This window comes from Bos taurus, chromosome 22, assembly GCF_002263795.3.
Source record: "Bos taurus isolate L1 Dominette 01449 registration number 42190680 breed Hereford chromosome 22, ARS-UCD2.0, whole genome shotgun sequence".
Lineage (NCBI taxonomy): Eukaryota > Metazoa > Chordata > Mammalia > Artiodactyla > Bovidae > Bos > Bos taurus.
Window position 1 is genome coordinate 17217030 of NC_037349.1, and position 22544 is coordinate 17239573.

The 22544-nt window shown below is 37.8% G+C and overlaps 1 protein-coding gene across 3 annotated transcripts; it reads right to left on the reverse strand.

Annotated features, from left to right (window-relative positions):
• Window positions 1-1884: 1884 nt before the first annotated feature.
• THUMPD3 (THUMP domain containing 3) lies at window positions 1885-22249 on the reverse strand. Of its 3 annotated transcripts, NM_001038062.1 has the most exon segments (11): window positions 2795-2899; window positions 3570-3715; window positions 3890-4013; window positions 4766-4876; window positions 5880-5995; window positions 8278-8347; window positions 11099-11229; window positions 13262-13738; window positions 19283-19360; window positions 20412-20700; window positions 22143-22185. In NM_001038062.1, coding segments are annotated over 10 exon segments (1521 nt in total). In that variant the 5' UTR covers window positions 20667-20700; window positions 22143-22185; the 3' UTR covers window positions 2795-2886.
• Between the last annotated feature and the right edge of the window lie 295 nt (window positions 22250-22544).

The following is a 22544-nucleotide window of genomic DNA, read 5'->3' on the forward strand; positions in this document are numbered from 1 at the left end:
ATTTATTTAAATCTGGGCCAAAAACATAAGTTATGAAATGGAAAGTTTACATGTGGTGCTTCTGCTACATGCTAAAGTACTCTGGTTGTCTCAAGAAAAAATATGCAATTGAACTGCATGCTGAATTAGCTCCTGTTTACTTAGAACACCAATTTTACTCAAAAGAATGACTGTCAAATTTTTGTTGTCCGAGTTGGCTGTTTGGCAGACATTTTTCTGAGTATAATGGAGGTGAGCTTTTTTTCAGGGAAAACAACTGACAGCAGTTATCAATGATGAAATTTCAAATTTGGAAGTGAAAAGTAGAACTTTTGGAAAACTTAAAGGAGCTTGACATCTTTTTGGTACTTAGTGTTTTTTTAATGTAATGATTTTAGCTACTATGTAATAAGCTGGGCCAACACTTGGAATATTTCTATAACTGAGGTGAGCCAGTAATTTCTACATGGGCAATACATAAAATAACAAAATTGCAAATAAGTAACATTTCAACCAACTGAATGCAGGAGGTAAAAATCCAGCTTCTAATAGCCCCTTCTCTTAAGGCAGAAATTTCAGAGAACTGAATTACAAAAATACACAACATTGCCAGTCTTTGTGGAAAATAGTTTCTTCTGTGAAAATGTTATTTGTTACTGAAATCTTTTTTTCTCATTTTAATCTAATATGGTAAGATACTGGTAAACAAAGCTACTTGGGGCCCTGAATTTTTAAGAATGTAAAGGGTTCCTGAGAAGAAACATGCTATAGCATAGTGTATATATATATCAACTTTCATACCTGTCGAATTTGTCAGTGTAGTTTACAGTGGCTCCCAGAGTTAAATGTGGATTACTGGGAGGATGGGCATGCTAGGACAGGGAGCAGGTTTTAGTGGGGAAAGAGGTTCATGTTGAGTTTTAATTTTAAGTAGGACATACAGAGAAAGGGCAAGCAACAGTAGATAGTTGGAAATTCAAAATTTGGGCTTGGGGAAAACAAAAACACCATTTTCCTTTCCAGTAAAAATTTCTTTCATCATGGAATATATAATTAAACAGTTGTTACTTCATAACTGATTGGTGTATGTGTTAGCCTTAGGACAAAGGTATGAGGGTTGATATAGCAAGCTTCTTATAGTTTTTTCCACATTGTGCACATTTAAAAATTTGGTACAGGAGAGTTTCTCTTGAACTTAAAAATGTAACCAAGGTACAATAATTTGATTTTTTGTCCTAGAATTTTCAAACTTTATATTCTTACATAACCCCTCACCTGAACTTGGAAAAGGCTTTTCTCTGCCTAACTCACTAATAATACACACTTGTGGGCATTAATGTACTTTAGGTATTTGATAGACATTTTAAAATACTTCCTTTTTTTTTCACTTTACAGTCCTTGTAGTGCAGACTTGAACCATGTCTGACATTGGTATGTTAAGAATCTAAAATTTTCTAAAAGTCTTAACTAACATTTGAAAAGAAATGTTTAAACAAATGTTTCTCTCTCTAGCCACTAGTACATTGTCAGTCTCTGAGAGATAACCATCTTCCTTTCCTTTCATTAAACTTAAAAAATCTGTCTCAATGTCTGTTATTTCTCTCCCCCCTCTAAAATATTGAATGTCTGGTCGGTTACCTCAAGTCATTTTTTGTTCAGATTATTAAGATTACCTTCCCCATCTTTTCACATTACCACGGTGCAGCAGGCCCACTTCAAAAGTTAAAAACCAAGATCACACAGCTAGTAGGTGGCAGTGTCATATACAACTCATTCTCGCTTTCCTGAGTCCCTCACGTAGCACATTTCCTGTTCCTGTCACCAGATTACAAAACAATACTAGGGAGGAGGATGACGAACCATTACAGTGTTCACTACATACTTATATCATCTTAAACCACTCTGTTCATGTTTTTATAATGGTATTTAATAGGACTAAAGCTATGATAGATCCGGCACAAATTTGATTTACTCAAGAACAGCCAATATGCAAAATTGTCCGTTATGTTCAACAGATATTAAATGTCCATGCTGGTAGGTAAATGTGTCTGTCAGGCACTTGGTAAGCAGCAAAGAAAACAGACATGTTCCTTGAACTCTAGTCCTGTGGACTGCGGACTAACAGTTTTAAAAGGTTTGAACAGTTTATTTTGTCAGAGGTGAAAGATATTATGTTGAACCTATAGTAGTGCAACTGTGCATTCTGATGATGGTAGAAACTCCAGTCTAGGATACAAGACCCTTATAAATGTCTCATTTCCAATTCATACTCAAATGGGAGGTACATCAGAGAGAAACCATACAAGGACTATGGATTATGCTGCTAATCTGAACTTTTCTTTCAAAGGAAATAAACACTGTCCTTTTATTCTAGATGAGACATCAAAAGTTAATTATGAATAGCACTGTTATGTAACTAATATGGCACTGAAAAATCTAAGCTGAATGTAGCCAGAACTCCAAAATAAACTGAATACAGAATCCCACATAAAACTCCACATCTAATCTGTCCCAGGGAAGCACTGGTTTCACAAGACTTAATTTTTAGGTTATTTCATTTTCCACTGTTTTGGGAAGGACTTTCTGCAACTAGAAAAGCATATATGGTAGCTCAGCTGGTAAAGAGTCCACCTGCAATGCAGGAGTCTCTGGTTCAATTCCTGGGTCGTGAAGATCCCCTGGAGGAGGGCATGGAACCTGGAGAATCCCCATGGACAGAGGAATCTGGAAGGGCTACAGTCGATGGGGTCAGTCAGACATGACTGAGCAACTAAGCACGGCACAGCAGAGTGACTGAGAAAAATAACAGAAGGACTTGTGTGAAGTTTTTAATTCATCAGTTATCTAGTCCTTTAGAAAAGCCAACAAAAATACTTTTGACAGGTTTATGTCTGATTTTGAAAAGCATCACCTCTGTGTACTGAAAGAAAAATAAAATTTCTTTAAATATGGCTTGTTGGTCCCTTTCATTTACCATTGTATTTGCTGCTATTTACAAATAGGAGTGTCTATCTTCAGATTAATGTGTTAATCTTATTCACTGATGTTATAACTTTTAAGGCAGATAATAAACTATAAGTCTTATATATAAGACTTATATAAGATTTAGCTTGTCATGGAACAAACACTATTTTACAAAGCATAATAACGCTTCATTTTTAGAAACTAATGTAAAAAACTTGAGCAACTAAACAGCAAAGCTGCACAGGCAATGAAATGTAACCTCATGCTCTGATTAGGCTCTCTTCCTTTCCATGAGGCCAGAGTAGCTTTCTACCTACAGTGGAAAACAGGAACTGTTACAAAGCCTGAAAATGTTCTAAACCCAAATCCCGGAGCATTTTAGTAGGCCTTAGCATCTTTAAAGCCTTTTAAGAAAAGTACTAATTGCTCAACTACCCCTTTCAAACAGTGCCAAAAAAAAGCTCTACTTATAAGACTTATTCCATTTATATCTTTTCCTAACTATGGTGAAGAGATTTATACCAAATCTTTAATACTGTTTTTTCTCTCAAAGCAAGTTCTTTGTGCTGATATTTTCAGTGTCAGGAAGCACAGATACTAGTAATCATTTTCGATCTTTGTATTACCAAGGACATCTTTCTCCATCTTCTTCTGAAGGATGAACAAAACTTTGAGGTGTACGTTTCAGGAGATAAACTGCAGCATGAAGACCCCCTATGTTGACCCAAACAGTATGCACCTTCCGCCATAGGTGTCCCATTCCAGATAATGCCTGTGTATACACAAAAAGAAAAGTAATTAGCTGATAACTGCTTCTCTACCACTCAGAGGTCTTAGTAAAAAACACTGGGAGAAGAGAAAATACATCCTACTCAAATATCCCCAAGTCTAGTTAAAAAGGTCCCAAATTTGTCACAGGCTGAGGTTTTGCACTAACATACAGCACCTTGGCAAAGCATTTCTTGTCCTGAGTCAGTAGTACAGCTCGGCCTGTCCCTGGTCTGCAGACACGGCTCATCTCCCGCAGGCAAGCTGGATAAAGGTTCCAGTTTCTCTTCTTGGAGCCCATCCTATAACAGGAGGTCGAATAAGTTACTTTTGCAAAAGGTAAGTAGCTAGGACTGTATATGAGAAGTTCTTAGGAATTCATTGCAATAAGAAAATCCTGAAGTATGAAAAAAGTTGCCTTGTAAAACCACGCTTTGCCATTTATGTGTCAAATGATCAGACTAGTAAATTGCTTAGAATCTTGAATGGGCTGAACTGGTTAAGGGTAAAAGAAACTGACAACTATAATAGTTAATATAGGTTGTCTTAGTATAAGCAGTTATATAACAAAATGCATGTATGCTCCGTGGTGTCGGAGTCTACAGCGCAATGGGGCTACTGGAGCGGGTTGCCATTTCTTTTTCCAGGGGGTCTTCCCGACCGAGGGATCAAACCTGCATCTCCCTCATTGGCAGGCAGGTTCTTTACTAGCTGAAACACTGGGGAAGCCACATAAACCAGTGATTAAAAAACATCCTGAGATTTTCTCAACCTTTCTCTGAAGTATTAATGTAATTCAACAGTGGGCTACAAAGTGGATGAACCTCCTGTGATGGTCAGGATCAAAGTGTAGTTAATACACTTCTGACTTCTCAGAAGAAACAAAATGGGTGAATCTATCATACTGTTAAAGGAAGTAAAAACCTAAGTCTCCTAAAAGAAATCGAAGATTTCTGACAGAATAAGCTCAAAAGAAAAGACAACAGATTTAGAAGATATGTGGGTACTAATATAATAACAAATGAAAGTAAAACTCATTTTTTAGAAGTCTCACCTTTTTCCAAATGGCATGTCTGTTACAATAATGTCTACAGAGCCAGTTCTTAGTGGCAGGTTGCAGATATCCCACTGAATAGTATCTATGGGCAAGCCCAAGGGCAGTTTGCTGTGGGGACAAAAGAAAAGGTGCTTCAACATATCCTAAAGAATGAAATTAAAAAAAGACTTCTCAAGAGACTGTTACAGTATCCAAAAATTAAAATGAAATCAGTGACAACATCTGCAACTTAGCAAAAATGTTTAAGGTAGCATGTATGTGGAAAGCACAGATCATAAGCTAAAACACTTATCATATGTAAGAACAAGTAAATTTAGAAATTAGTTAAGACTGATTTTCAACTTTAATTGCATAAGAAAATATTAATATTTTAATATGTACTTGTTTTATAAGAACAGATTTTGAAATGAAAAAATGATTTATGAGTTATGAGTCTGAATGAATCAAATATTGGGATACACGTGGTCCTGCAAGGCTATGAAATCATCAAAAGTGGTCCTGAAGCATACCAATAAGAAGACATTAAAGATTATATGGGTGGGATAGACAAATATTTGGTATTCGGTGACTCTTCCCCCTGGATTTCTCTAATTCCTGTAACATTTAGCACAAGATTGAATTCCTTGTTTGTATTCAATTAAGTTTCAGACAAAAGGGCACCACTGCCATCTTCCTCTTCCCTGAGACCTGGGAGGATAGCTAAGGCCCCTTCTCTCACCCCTGCATGGGGTGCCTTCTCCAAACTACATTACCTACTTAATAAAACATTTCCAGAGACAAGATCGCTTGTGCCTCTATTAAGTCCCCAACTAGATGGCTGCACGCATAATGGAAAACTTACAAAATTAAAATGAATCTATGTAATTCTTCTATGTGGAAAAGAAGATATAGGAATAAGAAGGAAGACAGAAATTTAAATAGTTGCATTAGGGTAAGGGAAATTATAGTTAAAATATTTTAAAAATATAAATTAGTTTCAGTCAACTTTAAATGGAGTCTCTCAGAATGTATATTTGGTTATAATGTCACAATGCACTGGTTGTATTAATTCATAAAGCCAATATGAAATTTGATTATCTAAGTGATGCTACAAAATCTTTTAAATTTTTACCCTTCTTTAACTTGGATCTTGGTCAATAAAGATGAGATGTTATTTGCAGCTCTATTCACAGCCAATGGATTATTATCACCAGCAATATGATAACAGTTAGACCATTCTGTAGCCCCCTAAAAGACAAGAGTATTTATTAAAACAGAATTAGCAAACTGCAAAAAAAAAAAAAAGAAAACCCCAAAATGATTAAAGGTAAAATCATTTCAACTACTTGTCAATATTCAAGACAATCCAAGTCAATAATCCAATGCTTTTCTAAAGTGGCAAAACACTGCATGCTGTCAACATTGCTACCTCCCTTGCTTGAAACACCCTCCTGTTCTTTCTGTTTGCTCAACTCTCACTCATCTTTGAAGTCCCAGCTCAAACGTCATGCCCTCTGATGTCAACCCCAGCTCTCCAACCTGTCTCTCATTTGCCTCTCCAAAAGCACTTTGTACATATATCTGCCACTGTACTTTTTCCCTTTTTCATACTTCTGTACCTATCTGCTCCTCAACAAACCTGGGAACTCCTTAAGGATAGGTCTGGTATGTTATTTAATCCTTCACCCAGTACTCCCTACCACACAGGAGGCCTTGCAGACTTTAAATGTACTTTGAAAAAGTTAACCAAATCAAACTGACTAACCTATACCCTTTTGTGATTATGGGATTTTTATATAATCTGAGAAACGAATACTTAAGAATTTAAATGAAGTGTAATCTTCATTATATGGGCTTTTGAATGATAACCACTATATTCTTGAAAGGATTTTGTAAGTTTAAAATATGTCAACAGAACATAAACCCTGAGCTTTTCGTATTATTTGTGCAGTGAGGTGACACACTGCCCTAGGCATGAACAATGTTCTGTGCAGATTAACAGGTTTCTGACATGAAAGCACAAACAGTTCTGCTCTCGGTTTAGGGATGAGTAACAGCACCTCTTTCTTGGTAAACAGTAATACCCCCTCACCCATGGACACAGTGCTTCACAGCTTTTTCTTTTGCCCAGACCCTTGAGGGTAATGGAGAAGGGTGTGATGAAAGCCTCAGGTGATTTCTGATTGCCCAATATTCATTTTTTCTTCTAAACCTATTTATGTAGATTTTCAGCTCCTGAAAGACAAGGGTTTTGTAGTACTTCCAAGTTTTAAAGGGAGTATTCGAAATTAAATATTTTAGAGTTTGGTGAACAAACTGTCTCTATAACCTGTCAATTCCTTTCATAATTTCATTCATTTGGATCATATATCAGCCTAGGTTCTTCTACATTGACATTCTCAGGTCTACCCCTACATGGAAGGGCCTCGAACATTTTCTTTCTATCGGCAGTGCCAGGGGCTCTTCTGGACTGTCTCTAGCTCTAGTTGTATATTTCTTGACATGTATTGACCTTCATTGCTATTCCAGACAACATTCACATCATGGTTCAAAGCTGGAGAGCACTCTGCTTTGTTTCCAGAATTCTTTGCTACAACAACTGATTTTCCTCTGTGTGGCTCCTGAGCCAGAGTAAATTTCTCTAGTTGATACTAGCAGAAAACAGCAATCATCTGGACTACTGTGATTTCCTTCTGGGATCCTAATTCCCAGGTGGCAGATGTCCTTTCCTAAGTGCACTCTGGATTATTTTTCCCTTTGTAGGTTGCTTTGGACTTGTTCATGTGTCCAGTTTCTGCTCACTCAGAATCTGTGGTATCTCCCTGAAGTTTCTTCCCACTGGCTTTACATATACTATATTTAAGGAACTTGCTATGTTTCACAAGTTTAAGCAATTTTACTGGGAGTGCCCTCTTCTCAATTATAAAAGTTTAGATAATACTGATTTAATAACAATGATTCAAGCAAACTCTCCTGTTAAATGTTCTCCACTTAGAAAATGCCTTTCCATTTCTTGCTTTGCTTTAGGTAGTTTTTGAGTCCTCTCAATGTGATTTGAGAGGTTTTTGTTTTTTTTTTAACTTTGTAACCTTGCTAAACATCCTAAAAAATCGAAATAATGTTCCTAGGTTTCCCCATCATACTACTATACTTGCTCCCTCAAGAACCTAAATGGATTAAGAAACATAATCTCACTTTATAGAGATTAAATGCCCTCTTCCAGTTTATGCTTGTGCCTTCAATTACCTTTTCTGTTCAAGTCTACCCATTTGTCTACAGAAATGGGACGCATCAGTTTGTAATTCTCAGCCTTCTCTGTAATCCAGTGAATAAACATGACTTCTAATCTAAAGCCTAGTCCTTGGCTATTTATAGTAGGTGGCTACATCTTTATCACAAAAGTTCCAGCTTTACTAGTGTAATTCACTCAAATCTTGGGTCCATGGACTTAACCTTGGTCATTACCCATTAGTTCTAGAACATTCTGGATGTATCACTTTCTTATCTAAAAGCTAAAGGAAAGTTATTACCTCAATTGGTATTGCCCCTGTTCCACACATCGGATCAACTATTATATCAGTGGGCTGAGGTGCACAGAGCCTAGAGAAGAAAACAGCCTATGTGAACAGATGTCAACAGCCAAGACACCCACAATAACTATTCCTGATGCTGTCAGATCACAGGTCTGTTATGCCAGCCTGAAGAAACAACAATCAGTATTTATTTTAAAGATAAATTTGTAACTATATGTTGAGTATATAGCCTGGCACTTAAAAAAAATTACACATAACTAAAAGTCCTCTATCGTCCAAAATCTCTATTTCACTTTGAATGGAATTTGGCTTGTAGATCTTTTCATGTGTGTGTGTGTATGTACATATGCTTTTAGAAAATACCTGTTATTCTGTATATAAACTTGTGTTGTTACATTGAAAACTCAAAAGTGTCAAGTACAACATGTATCAATACAAGTTTACTGGCAATTACTCTTTCAGGATTCCTTTCCTAATTACTTTTAAAGACAATAAAGGTTGCTATTAAAATAACTACTTTAGTTTTCAGCTCTTAGTATTTGCCAGGCATGGAATTAAGTTCTTTGCATGCATTATCTCTTTTAATCCTTTTAACAGCCTTGTGAGATAGGTTACTATTATTATTCTCAGTTACAGATAAGCTGATGCAAACCCATCCATCTGTGGATGCAAAGCTAATAGGTGACAGAGTCAGAATTAGAGGCATTACTGTTAGTGGCTTAAATGTTACCGCCTCTATGAAATATCTCCTCAGACAGGTGACAAGGTTCTTCTTTCCTTCTTTTGTCCTGCTATTCTTTCCACATTCTATTATGGTTCTCCCTCACAAAACTGAGATTCCTGAGGACTAACACTGGACTCCTTTTTCAAATTAATTTGGAGTATAGTTGCTTTATAGTTGGTAAAGAATCTGCCTGCAATGCAGGACACTCGGGTTTGATGCCTGGGTTGGGAAGATCCCCTGGAGAAGGGAAAGGCTACCCACTCCAATATTCTTGCCTGGAGAATCCCATGGACAGAGGAGCCTGGCAGGTTACAGTCCATGGGGTCGCAAGAGTCGGACACAACTTAGCAACTAAACCACCATAGTTGCTTTAATACTGGATTCTTATTGTAACGCCTGTCCAGCTTTCAAGAGTCTTCTCCAACATCACAGTTCTGGACTGCAAGGAGATCCAACCAGTCAATCCTGAAGAAAATCAGTCCTGAATATTCATTGGAAGGACTGATGCTGAAGCTGAAACTCCAATACTTTGACCACCTGATGCGAAGAACCGACTCGTTGGAAAAGACCCTGATGCTGGGAAAGATTGAAGGCAGGAGGAGAAGGGGACGACAGAGGATGAGATGGTTGGATGGTATCACCGACTCAACGGACAGGGGTTTGAGTAGGCACTGGGAGTAGGTGACGGACAGGGAAGCCATGGGTTTGCAAAGAGTCTGACACCACTGAGCAAGTGAACTGAACTGAACTGTCCAGCTCTACTTCCCCATTCCTGCCCCTCAAAACACAGAGCAACAGAATCCTTGGCAACCCTCTTGGGAGTAAGCAACTCTGTACTCCCAGCCACTGTTGCTGGGTCTGAGTAAACACATGACCGAAACTGTCAATCAGATTCTCTCTTCTTCTAACCATTGGGAACAAAGAGCTAGAAACCCTGGTTATTTAAAATTGGAAACATAAATTTAGATGAGGGGGAGCCACTTATAGAGATAAGTAGAGCCAAGAGCCCATGGGCTCCCAGGGGAGATAAAAGTGACTGTCTAGGTTTCTGGTGGTTTTCTCTAAGACCAGGATCCTACTTTTCTTAAGACATGGCTTTCAGTTTTTCTGTGGGTTCCCCAAGACATCTCAGTATTTTGCTATTAATTCCCACTCCCACACAATCATCACTTTTTTAAATCTTAAACTAGCTTATTTAGGTTTCTAACAGTTGCACCCATAATAATTCTCTATATTCCTGGCTCCTACCATAATGCCTTCAGTAGATAATAAATGTTTGTTAAATGAATGATGACTAGGAGCTCTTCCTTAATCAAATGGGCCCAGTTTTCCTACTGTTGTCATTGAATTGACAGGTTCCAATTGTGTTGAACTAGGATTCCAAGGATGAGCAGGGGAAAAGAGGAAGCAAAGATTGGAGGACAATGAAATAGAATTAACTACCAGGTATGCCAGGTACTGTATGTAACAGGTATTTTGCATCTGTTTCTGCATTTATTCCTCACTCATAATCCTTTAAGTCTCACATCAAACCTATTTTGCAGTCTGGCAAACAGAAACCTAGAGAAGACATCTTGTCCTAGTGGTGGAAAGAAACACCCAAAGGGAAACAGGCAAAGAAGAAAGAAAGCCGTTTTGTTCTTTGAAAACTAGAAAATTCCAGGATGATTCCTGGGTTTCTGTGAGTATAGAATTTTAACATATAAGTAAAAGCTCTCCGTGTTCATTTATACATTATACACATTTATCAAATCTCTGCTATCCATCTGCTTCACTGCACAGAAATGAAACAGAACAAAATGTGTTCTATTTCTCAACATGGAATATATCCTTTCTAAACAGAAATGTGACAACTACATTCAAAAGGCAGATGAAAACTATCATTCTCATTTTAAATCAAGAAAATTGAGATATTAATTATGTGATCTTTTCAGAATCTCAAGGAATCAACATTGGATACAAAGAAAGAGATCTTTAACATTTTATCCTGTTCTTTATCTACTAGATTCTAACACAGTACCTCACAAAAGATTTTGAAGGGAAAATTCAAAGCAAAGTGTCCCTTGAAACTACAAGGCTAACTCATTGTCCTACCTGAGCATCCCATAGGCAAGAGTAGATCTAAGAGTTGTGGGTCCAAAATGTGTGATATTTCTTCGGTGGAGACTCTCCTCTGTCAACGCAATGCCCACAACAACTTCATTATCATGGATGTTCAAAAGAACCTACAAACAAAATAAGACAGAATAAAATAGCTTTAAGAGAGTTCAAGTTATACTTATTACTAAGATTTTAAAATTTGAGGCTTAATTAATTTGTTACTTTATTACTGAGGTATCCCTTGCATACAGTAAAATGCACAAATCTTAAGTATGTAGTGCAGTGAATTTTTGCATGTACATGCTGTGTAACCACCACCCAGAAAAAGTTTTTCTTGCCCTCTAAGTCAGTGCCCATCCCAGATTGTCATTAATCTGACCACTATCATGATAAATTATTTTTTCTTGAGCTTCATATAAAGGAAATCATTTAGGTATATACTATTTTAGAATTATTTTATTCTCCTTTTGATTCACTGTTTTCACAAGTTAGGTATAACCAGATTTCCTCTGATTTTTATAAGAGAAACATATTTTGAAGGTTTCCAGGCTTCTAAAATTCATTTAAAAATTTTTTAACTTTGGGGGAAAAAATTCCAAACATATAGAAATGCTTAGAAGAATACTGGCACAATGAACTCTTAACTATACCCTTCATTTAGATTAACCAACTGTTAATGCCAGGCCACATATGCTTTAACACCTATTATTTTCTTAGTACTTTAAAAAAATCTGACTCATAAGTAATGCCTGTGAAAAAATTTTTTTGGTCCTAGTTATAGTTTTTCTAGCACACAGTTAAATATAAACTATTCAAATAAAAGAAAAATGAGTTCTCCCATCTTCCACCTCAAATTTCCTCATCATGATCTCAACAGCAGCAGTTAACACCTAGCTCTATGCAAACCACTGTTCAACACACTTTATATTTATTACCTCATTTCATATCTACCCCCTCTGAGCTAGATATTATCCTCCTCCTCTTATAGATAAGGAAATTAAGACAGAAAGAGGTCACTTTTACTTGCCCAAAGTCATACAGCTCATAAACTGGGGTTTAAACCCAGGTAGTGGGGTTTTCTTGGTGGTCCAGAGGCTAAGACTCTGCACTCCCAAGGCGGGGGGCCCAGGCTCCACTCCTGGTCAGGGAACTAGATCCTGCATGCTGCAACTAAGAGTTCACATGTCACAACCAAAGACCCCACATTCTGCAACTAAGAGCCAGCACAGCCAAATAATATAAATAAATAAACCCAGGTAGTACAGCTCCCGAATCTCCTCTGAGCCCTTTTGCTAACTCTGGACATCACTGTTGTAGTCAGCCTGTTCATCATCATAACAGCTGTTACAAGGAAAAAGGAATGAGGAATTGTTCTTCCAATTTGATATGCAAAAATTAAAAGAATAACGACTTGCCCCAGATTCAAGTGTCCCAAAAGCAACAGTAAAAACATCAGCTGCTAGAGGCTGTTAAACTGTTGGAGATGGAAAGATTAGTCAGTATGGTCCACATGGAATCACCCATATAGCAGAAGATTGAGACCAAGGAGAGTGAGCATGTTAAAAAGGAGGATCTGAGCTTGGGAATATAGCGCAATTTAAGAAAGAGGAGAGCCGGCTCCAGGATGAGTGTTAGTAATGATGTCCTCGTTTTAGAAGGTCAAGGTTTGTTTTAAAAATATACCCCACTTCAGTAGCAAAGTCTGCAACCAAGACACACAACAACAAAACAGTTGCTTTAATTCCTTTGAATTTTATAATCTGAATGTGTCCACACCATGTTAGAAAAAGCACTAGGTTAGAAATTAGAAAACTCAAGTCTCAATAGCTCCCCCACTACTGTGCATGTAGTATAGACCAGGTATCATTCCAGATACTTCAAAAGTATCATCTCATTTAACCTTTAGGACACATAGGTATGAAGTGTTATTGGCTCCAGTTCGAAATGGAGGCTCAGACAGAATATCTTGTCCAAAGCTACACAGTTATGGAGTACAAATCTGGATTTGGCTCTGTCTCCATTGCTCATACTCTTATTAATGATACCCCATTAACTTTGTGACCTCAGTTTAATTGTCCATAAGACTTAAGTCTTGAAAATTCTACAAATTTGTTATGACAACCTTCTTGAATCATCACAGTAAGAACATGCACTTACCTCCACATCAAAGTTAGTCATATCAGCCTTCCACTTAAAATAATCTTGAACAGCACCCCCAAAATCTCTTGCTGCCTCATTTGAGGAAAAGCAGTGTTTCTCTCCTGCCCTGTTGCATGTGACTCTAAACTTCAGCACTTCTGGATCAGCTTCTTCTTTTGAGTTTTCCTCAGTCTCATCTTTGCAAGATGTCAAACCATCACCTATTAATGTTGATACCTGCTCTTTGATGGCTGGATTTTCATAATAGTCTGAGATCTGTGAATCTGAGACACTGTTAGTTAACTCTTTTTTAACATCCTTCTCAACTGTTGTGTCTCCTCGTCCATTATCAATCTTCTGTTTACTTGAATTCGGATTTAACTTTCTGCGCTTTGTTTTTTTTTTCTTGAAACATGTGTTAATTTTCCATATTTTTAAAGGGTCTGACCATGGAAGCTTCCCAGCCAATTCCTCAAAATCCTTTAGAACTTCTTCCTATAAAAGACAGAGAATGAAATCCATTAATTTCATTCATTTCTTAACACTTTAATTGAACAAATAAACTCCTACTTTGCCTATGGACTACATTAATCGCTATGTTGGGGGTGGCAGGAGTACAGGACAAAAGAGTAAATAATATAATGCCTATAACTGAGGAAATTAAAGTCTTAATTGAGAATATTAAGACGTATACAAATTAAGGCCACTACAGAATAATACAAGATAGAATGGTAGGTCACAAGCTGGGCTTCTAGGTTAAAATGTAAGCAAATAAGAACTATTAACAGTGGTTACCTCCAGGGAGGGGAAGTGGGTGGATGAAAGACATGGGAGGGCAGCAGACCTCTCAATGACTGACTTCCTATTTAATTTTGTGGCTGTGTATACATACTATTTTTGAAAAGAAAAAAACCCAAACTTTAACAATTAAAAAGGTATCTATCCAGTATCTAAATAGTATCTACAGTCATCTGTGAAAAAAGTAAATCTGATCACGTGTAAAGTACCTCAGCAGCTGATTACATCCCCGCAAATTTAAATTCCCTAAAAAGCCCAAATAACCCAACTCCTGTCTGTTTCTTTTCTTGTATCATGTCAGGATCATCTCTCCCAAGCTTCTCACCTCTGCTTCACATGTGAAGGTATGTGCTTCACATAGCCTCTCTGCACTGCTGGCTCCCTTCTCATTATTCAACAGCAGTTTAAAAAGCACATCCTCTGAGAGACCTGCTCTACTCTCAAGTCACTCTCATTTTATTTTCTTTATATAACTTAGCATCATCTAAGTTTTAGGTTCATTACCAAGGCTCCTCTCAGGAGGTAAATACAGGGACTTCCCTGGTGGTCCAGAGGTTAAGACTGTGAGCTTCCAGTGTAGGGGGTGCAGGTTCAGTCCTTGGTTAGGGAACTAAGATCCCACATGCCACACGGCATGGCCAAAAAGAAAAAAAAAACAAAAACCCAAAACAACAAGAAAAAGAACAACAGAAACACCAACTCAATAGTAATAGAATCTACATGGTATCTGTTAATCTAGAACCAGAACATAAGAATTCTAACGTAAGAATTCCTGAGTACAGGGAAGCTCAAGCAGAGGTGTAGGAAGACACCTGAGGAAGGATACCTACACATCTCAGGCAAAGGGGCGAGCAGTCTGCAAAGGAGGAACAAATAAATTCTCTGGAAAAGCAGGGAAGAAGAGAATGCACCAAGAGGGAGCTTCCCTGAATCTTGTTTGTTTCCAAAGGCAGCAGAGGAGAGAAATGGAGGCTGAAAAAGGAATCTCAGAGACTGGCTCTATTTGCTGGAAAGAAAGAATAGAGATTTGCAGAAATATTCTATATAGTAAATAACCTTAAAGTTCCTGAACCTTTCCAGCTAGGGAGAAGGAATGGTTAAAAGAACTCAGTAAATGGTATGGAAATTATACCTCAATAAAGCTATTTAAAAAAAGAAGGAAAAGGAGAACTCATTCACCCACAACCTTTTGCCAGAAGGAACTTCACAGTGAGTCGGGGGATTTCTTGCTGGCCTGGAACAGTTCCTGAATCTCCCATCAAGAAGGAACTCCCTCATTCAAGGATGAGCAATTATCAAAACTTATTAGCACCAGACTTACATGAATGGAAAAAAGGAGGCAAGGGACAGAAAAACAAACAGCAGAAAACAACCAGTGACCAGAAGATACTGACACAAAGCAACTGAAATCCATGATGAGATATGTTGCTGCTGCTGCTAAGTCGCTTCAGTCATGTCTGACTCTGTGCGACCCCATCGATGGCAGCCCATGAGGCTCCACCATCCCTGGGATTTTCCAGGCAAGAACACTGGAGTGGGTCGCCATTTCCTTCTCCAATGCATGAAAGTGAAAAGTGAAAGTGAAGTCGCTCAGTCGTGTCCGACCCTCAGCGACCCCATGGACTACAGCCCACCAGGCCCTCCGTCCATGGGATTTTCCAGGCAAGAGTATATGTTGACATGACATCAAAAAAATCTAATAAGGAAATACTTCTGCAACATAAGAGCTCAAAGAAGAGATATAAAAGCAGGAAAAAGATGAGGGGAGCTGCCAGAAGAAGATGAAACAGGAGCTTGTAGAGTTCAAAGAAAAAGTTGAATGAGAAAACAAAACCATTGCAAAAATGAAGATTATATTAGAGCACCACTTATGAAAGCCACTGCTGAAAATACAGTAAGGGATGTGAAGGAAACAAAGCAAATACAGTAAAAATGAGCAAAGATTTTGAAAAGGACTAGAGAGAACAACAGAAAACATCAAAGACAGTCCAAAGAGATCCTACATATGTATAACTGGTTTATCCCTGATAAAGGGATTTAAAATAAAACATATTAAAAAAATAATTCAAGAAAACTTAAATATAAATGGATATGAATTGCTCTAGAGCTTGACATGTCCTAACTAGGAATTATCAACAAGGAGACATATTCCGGTGACTTCAAAGATTGAAAAAAAAAATCATCTGGGCATCAAGCAGAAATAAAAAGAAAGCAACAAATATGGGGGGGAAATAACAGGGTGGCTTCAGATTTTTCCATGGCAACATTTCATGCTAGAAGAAAATGAACAATGTCTATGATATTCTTAAGGAAGGAGAGCATGACTCCCAATTTTAAACCCAAACTATTAATCAAGAATAGAGGAGAAAGACAAACATTTCTGAACTCATGCCATCCAAGAGATAAACCTGTAACAAAAAGACAAGCAGTGTGCCTATAATCAATTTAATGAAAAGACTAAAACAAAAAACAAACATACAGATTATGACAGCAAAACAGAATGTAAATGTTACAAAGGGATGTATCCTTGGAGGGAAAGGTAACAGAACATGGCAAGTAATTTAAGCACACTGATATCTTCTTCTCTTGTACCCTGAGGTCAAAGGACAGAAATTAAAGCTAATGTTTTTTAAAGTATACTCAAAGGATTTAAAGGCATATGGGTCAGCACCAAGAAAAATTATAAAACTGGAGGATGAAAGGGAGGAAGGAAAAAAAAAAAAAAGAAAGGGAGGAAGGAGAGACGTGGAAAATATGCCAACTTCATCACTGCTCTTAGTAGAGATTCAAGAAATACTGTGTAAACAGTAGATTAAGTTGTATTTATAAAAGTTAACAGCTAGAGAAAGATCACAAACTTTCCAAATATTTTAAAACACATGCACGTGGAAAAAGCAAACACATAAATTTTTAAAAAGCTAAATGTGTGTAACATAAACATGACAGAACCAAGACCACACATTTCTGTTGTATCAATAAACATCAATGGGATAAACTTATCAAACAGAAAAATGATCCACAGACTGAACATGTACATGGATGTATGTAGGATGTTCATTGCACCACTGTAATGACGAGAGTGTGGACAATCCCAATGTCCTAAAATGGGACTGATTACATTGTGATGCAGTCAAATCCAACAATGATAGCGGTGTGATCTCCAAGATGACAAGTAAAAACACAGAACAGAACAGTATGTACAGTATACTTCCATTTGTGTAAATATGTAAAAAAAATATACATATTAAAATATCTCTTGAAGGATATCTAAGAAATTGGTAATAACTGTTGCCTTCAAGAAGGGAAATGGATAGTATGAAGACAGAGGAACATGTTTCACTGTATATCTTTTCAATCTTTACAATTTTGTTCTAAATAAATATATAAACTGGCTAAACAATTTAAATCACAGGTGTTACCCTTTTAAAAAAATTAGTTAATAAAAAAGCTAATAGAATTAATGATATCATCTGAGTATTTAAAAATAGAGAACCCATTAGGATGGTTAAACAGGTTTTTATAGACATGCGAAAGTATAATGCAACAAAGGAAAAAACTGATGGTCAACAGAATGAAAACTAGAAGCCAAACAAAACAAAGTTCTACTGGGGGCATGTTGCAACTCAAGTCCACAAAGGGCTTAACAATTTTTCACGGTCACATGCAACAGAAGTTGCTCTTGCAAAGATCTGAAAATCTACTTTAATTCTTGCTGTTTTCTTCTGGGACTTCTATCAGTAACCTGCTTTGCAGTTACTTAGAAGGCAGCTCTGGAAATATGGCTCCATAATACCAAATTCACCTCCAATTAGAGAGATCAAGAATACCCCAAATAATACAAATTCCAGGATGGCAAAAACATGGCAATTGAAGAAAATATTATTAATAATACCCTAGTAGGTTAGAGGCAAGAATTTAAGATGGACACATATTTTAAAAATATGTCAACATTTATTCATGTATAGAATCAGCTATTAAAATTTTGAAATACTTAAGAGCAAAGATTGTCAGCAGCCTGCCTGTTATTTACTAATTTTGTAGATATGACTTGGTTGGCAATGCCCGTTAGAAGGCTGAAGGGTTATAAAACTAGTGTTAAAAGTTACATTTTTAGTTAATAAAATTATCATCTATTTGCAGTCTGAACTCTTTTCGATCTGTTTTTTTCTACGTTGTGGGTTCATATCAGTTTGACTGGTTTCTGAATGATGTTTTGGAAATCAACCTGTTACCAATAAATAAAAATTAGACAATCAGGCGGCACATCATAGTTTTAAAAAAGATTATTTCTAATATAGGCAATAAAACTGAAAGAAAAAGGTTTTCAAGCATTTGACTCGAAATGAGACCTTTAAAAAGCAATGTGGAAAAATACTAAAGCCGGACTGTGATCTATTTTCAGCCTTCAGCTTAGGCAGCATCTCAATATTTAGGAATCTGATGCTAAATACAAGTTAGGAACAAAGCTGTTGTCCTAACAACTGAAGGAGTATTTAGATATTGCTTTGGCTTTATTGCAAAAAACAAGTTAGAGAAGAAAGCAGGGCAAAAAATAGAATGGTGAGAGAAAGTGTTATTGGTAGATGACACAAACTGATGCCTGCTCTTTGCTTCACAGCCTGGAAGCAATTCTATTTGAATCCATATATATCAGCAAAGCTCATCTAAGGTGCCTTTCTTTTGTCAGAAAGTCAAATCATTTGTTTTATTTCTTGTTAAGTTTTTGTTTTTCAATATTGATTTTTATTTCTTTGTTCTGTTATTCTTTCCCCTTTAAAAGACAATGGGATATAGTTAACATATAATTTTAGTCTCAGGTATATACAAAATGATTCAGTATTTGTTTACCCTGGAAAATGATCAACACAACAAGTCTAGTTAACATCTGTTACCATACAGTTTTCTGGTGATGACAACTCTTAAGATCTACTATCTGAGCAACTGGAAAATGTGCAGTACAGTATTACTAACTACAGTCACCATGTTCAGTTCTCTTATAACTGGAAATTTGTATCTGTTGACTTCCTTCACCCATTCCCCACACCCTGCAATAATTATTTTTAAAAGCAACTTTTGAAAATGGATTATCAACAAATCTCTGGATTTTACTGTAAAAGCCTCCCAGTATTCTATGATCATAAAAGAAGCAGTAATGCTAAATGATACACAGAATATGAAAAGTGGAAATAATCTCTTTGGGAAGATGGCTCAAAATTAGCTTCCATGTTTAGGAAAGCTTACCTTTGTTTCTTTGAACTGGTAATCCTTAAACTCCTGAACAACCACAAATAAATTATCAACTGATCTCAGACAATGAACCTGGGTAGGGAAAAAAAAATTTTAAGAGACAAATTCTGGGCAAGCTTTTGAAGTGCATAAACTATCAACATTTAAATATAAAAATTAGGTACAAAGATTTTAAAGCAGCTAATACCTATAATTTGTATTTAATATTTTTCCCATTTCCCCACCCTCCCATCTTTTTGGCTACCCATCAGGTTCTATTCCCCTACAGAAAAGGAAAAAAGACAGATGGAAGACTAGAAGCTAGAAGTATTCTGTGGGCAGCAGAGTTAGGAGAGAAGGAAAAGATGAAGCAGTGAAATGGGGCTTTATTCTGCCCTCACGGCTCTCTGGGGTATACTGTGTAGGGTCTGATCTCCAGCTTGGTGATTATTAGCTAAGTAACCTTGTGCAAATTACCTATTATTAAGCTTAATGATTAATGAGGATAATGATAGTGCCTATCTTTACAAAGCTGCTGAGGTTATTAACTAAACACTGGATGAAAAATACAGGGCCTACTATATGCCAGATACTAAGAGCTTAGGAAATGTTAACCAAAAAAAGCCCCAAAACACATGCAATAATCCCTGGCCCCGTGTTGCTTATGTGGTAATGAGATACAGCTTAGTGTTTACTCTAGAGGGATGGCGGTTTGCTGACCTTCACTTCTCACTTTCAGTGATCCTAATTACTTTTGAGCATGAATAAATTTGACACAGATAGAAAAATCTCTCCCTTTATGCTTCAGTACTGGAGTCTAAATTTCAGCTACATGCCAAAGTAAATAAATTCTAAGAGGAATAACAGATACTAAGAATTTCTTCCTGAGTCTCACAGGATTTTTTCTGGTGAATTGATCCTCAGGAAATATTAGGATCAATTCTAAAAGAAAAATAAATAAATAAATAAATAAAGCAAACTTACAAATCAATACCCAACAGAAAATGCAGGAATACTTTAAAATCACCTGATATAGGGCAGAGCAAAGAAAAGCAGTAAGGATTCCAGAGAGGTCTGTAAACTAAGAAAGTAAACATAAAATCATCTATTTAGAAAGCCATTTTAAATATTGCTTCATTCAAACCTGAGCCAGACTGTCCACTGAAATGTCAAAGTATATCTTGCCCCGGTCTTTGCTGATTTTGCATGATGACCCCAATTTCTCTCTCACTTCATCTGCAGCTGTTTGCTCAAAACCAGTAGGCACAGTGGCACCAATAGTGACTTGGAGGTGCTCAGACTCACTTCTGGGGCCACTTTCAGTCACTTGTATAGACATCTGGTTCTCACAAAGATTCACATCCAGGAGCTGGTTAGTAGCTTCTTGAACATCAGACATATTGGCAGTGCTTCCAAGATCCTGAATATAGTCCCTTTAAAAGTAGTACAGAAAAGAAAAAGAAATAATGCCCCAAATATTATCACCTCTTACTTCAACTATAATTAAAAATATTTAATTTGGAGGTCTAGCAGAACAATCCAACATAACCAAATCAGTATTCACCAAAGTTATAAGGACTGAATAACATGGGTCAAAGTGGAGGATTTAAAATACAGTATTATTAAAAAAGCAACACAGATACTATGGAAGAAATGTAGACAGATAAGTCTTTCCACAGCATGCAACTTTTGGTTTGAGATCACCCATCTTGATGATAGTCATCACATAACTACAGAAGTTAATCTCAAAACAGAGGTTGCTAGAGCACATTTAAAAATATTTCCGCATTTAATCCTTCTTCAGCTAGTAGTTAACAACAGGGGGCTTTGGAATTTCAGACCTGGGTTTGAATTCTTGTCCTGGACATTCAAAAGTTGAATGACCTAAAATAAGTTTATTTTCCATTGCCTCTATTTCCCCACCTGCCAAATGGGAAATGAATAATGGCTCTCTCATAGGGTTATTAAAAGACTTATGCAAGAATGGCATACTACTGCCAGTTCCTACTTGCTAATTAAGGATGTCTATCTTCCTCTTTGAAATGGATAGTGATTCATGCATTTAAAAAAATTAACTGAACATCTACTGTCTTGTGATTACAAATATTTGAATGCCTAGGACAGGGCAGGCTCTGGGATACATGAATGGGCATCAGTAGAGATCTGTGAACTATCTGAAACTAACTGTAAGCGAAATTTCCTTTATCTGAGCATTTGGTACGGTGGGAGGCAGGGTGGACTAGAAAGGACTAGAGAGCTGGTAGGTGGAGATCAAAAGTTCTCGCCAGATTTTCAAAGTTTCGGGATCCAAAACAACTTAAGCAGACACAGAGTTCCTACACTGTCCCTATTCTGTACCCGGGACAGGCGACACTATCTAACACAAATAAAAGTCCGTTCCTGCCATTAGTGAAAGTCGCTCAGTCGTTTCCGACTCTTTGCAACCCCATGGACTCTCCAGGCCAGAATACTGGAGTGGGTAGCCGATCCCTTCCCCAGGGGATCTTCCCAACCCAGGGATCAAACCCGGGTCTCCCGCATTGCAAGCGGATTCATTACCAGCTGAGTCAACAAGGAAGCCCATTGTTCCTGCCATTAAGGAGCTCACAATCACTAAATAAGGGAGCGGAAGCCCACGGAAGGGCGTATCCAGCCAAGGTCAGAGTGCCAACCAGTGGCGCAGGCGGGAATGAAACCCACGTCTCCCGACTCCCACCCGAAGGGCCCTAATCACAGGAATCCCGGGGAGCACGTAAAGTCCAGGGAGAGGGAATTAGAAGGGATCCACTGCAGATCGGGCTGAAATGCAGCCAGTGCCCGTCCGGGTCGGAAGACGAAGGTCACTCCTCCCTGCCGAGGGTCAGCGGCGCCCCACCTGGCCACTCCCAGCGTCCGGTTAACCGGCCGTCAGTGTAGACCCTTCCGGCTTCGGAACCCCGCCGGCCTAGCGCGCCCGGTCTCGCCACCGGAAGCCGCCTCGGTGACCCGGAAACGGAAGTCTGGTGGCGCGGCCATAATGGCTCCGAGTAGGGGGCAGGTGCCTGTGAGAGGTCGCTGAGGGAAGAGCATGCGTATAAAGGTCTGTACGCTGTGGTGCCCAATCTGTGGTGGCCCGCCCCTGCGGTTGGGGACTGAGTCCTCAGCAAACTGAACCGGGAAGGCCGCAGGCCTCGTCGCCTGTCGTCATTGTAACTAATTTTAGAGAGCGCTTAGCGGCACTGGCACTGAGTGAGCGCTTCACACGCGTCATTTGTTCAATAGCTCTCAAGTGGCAGGT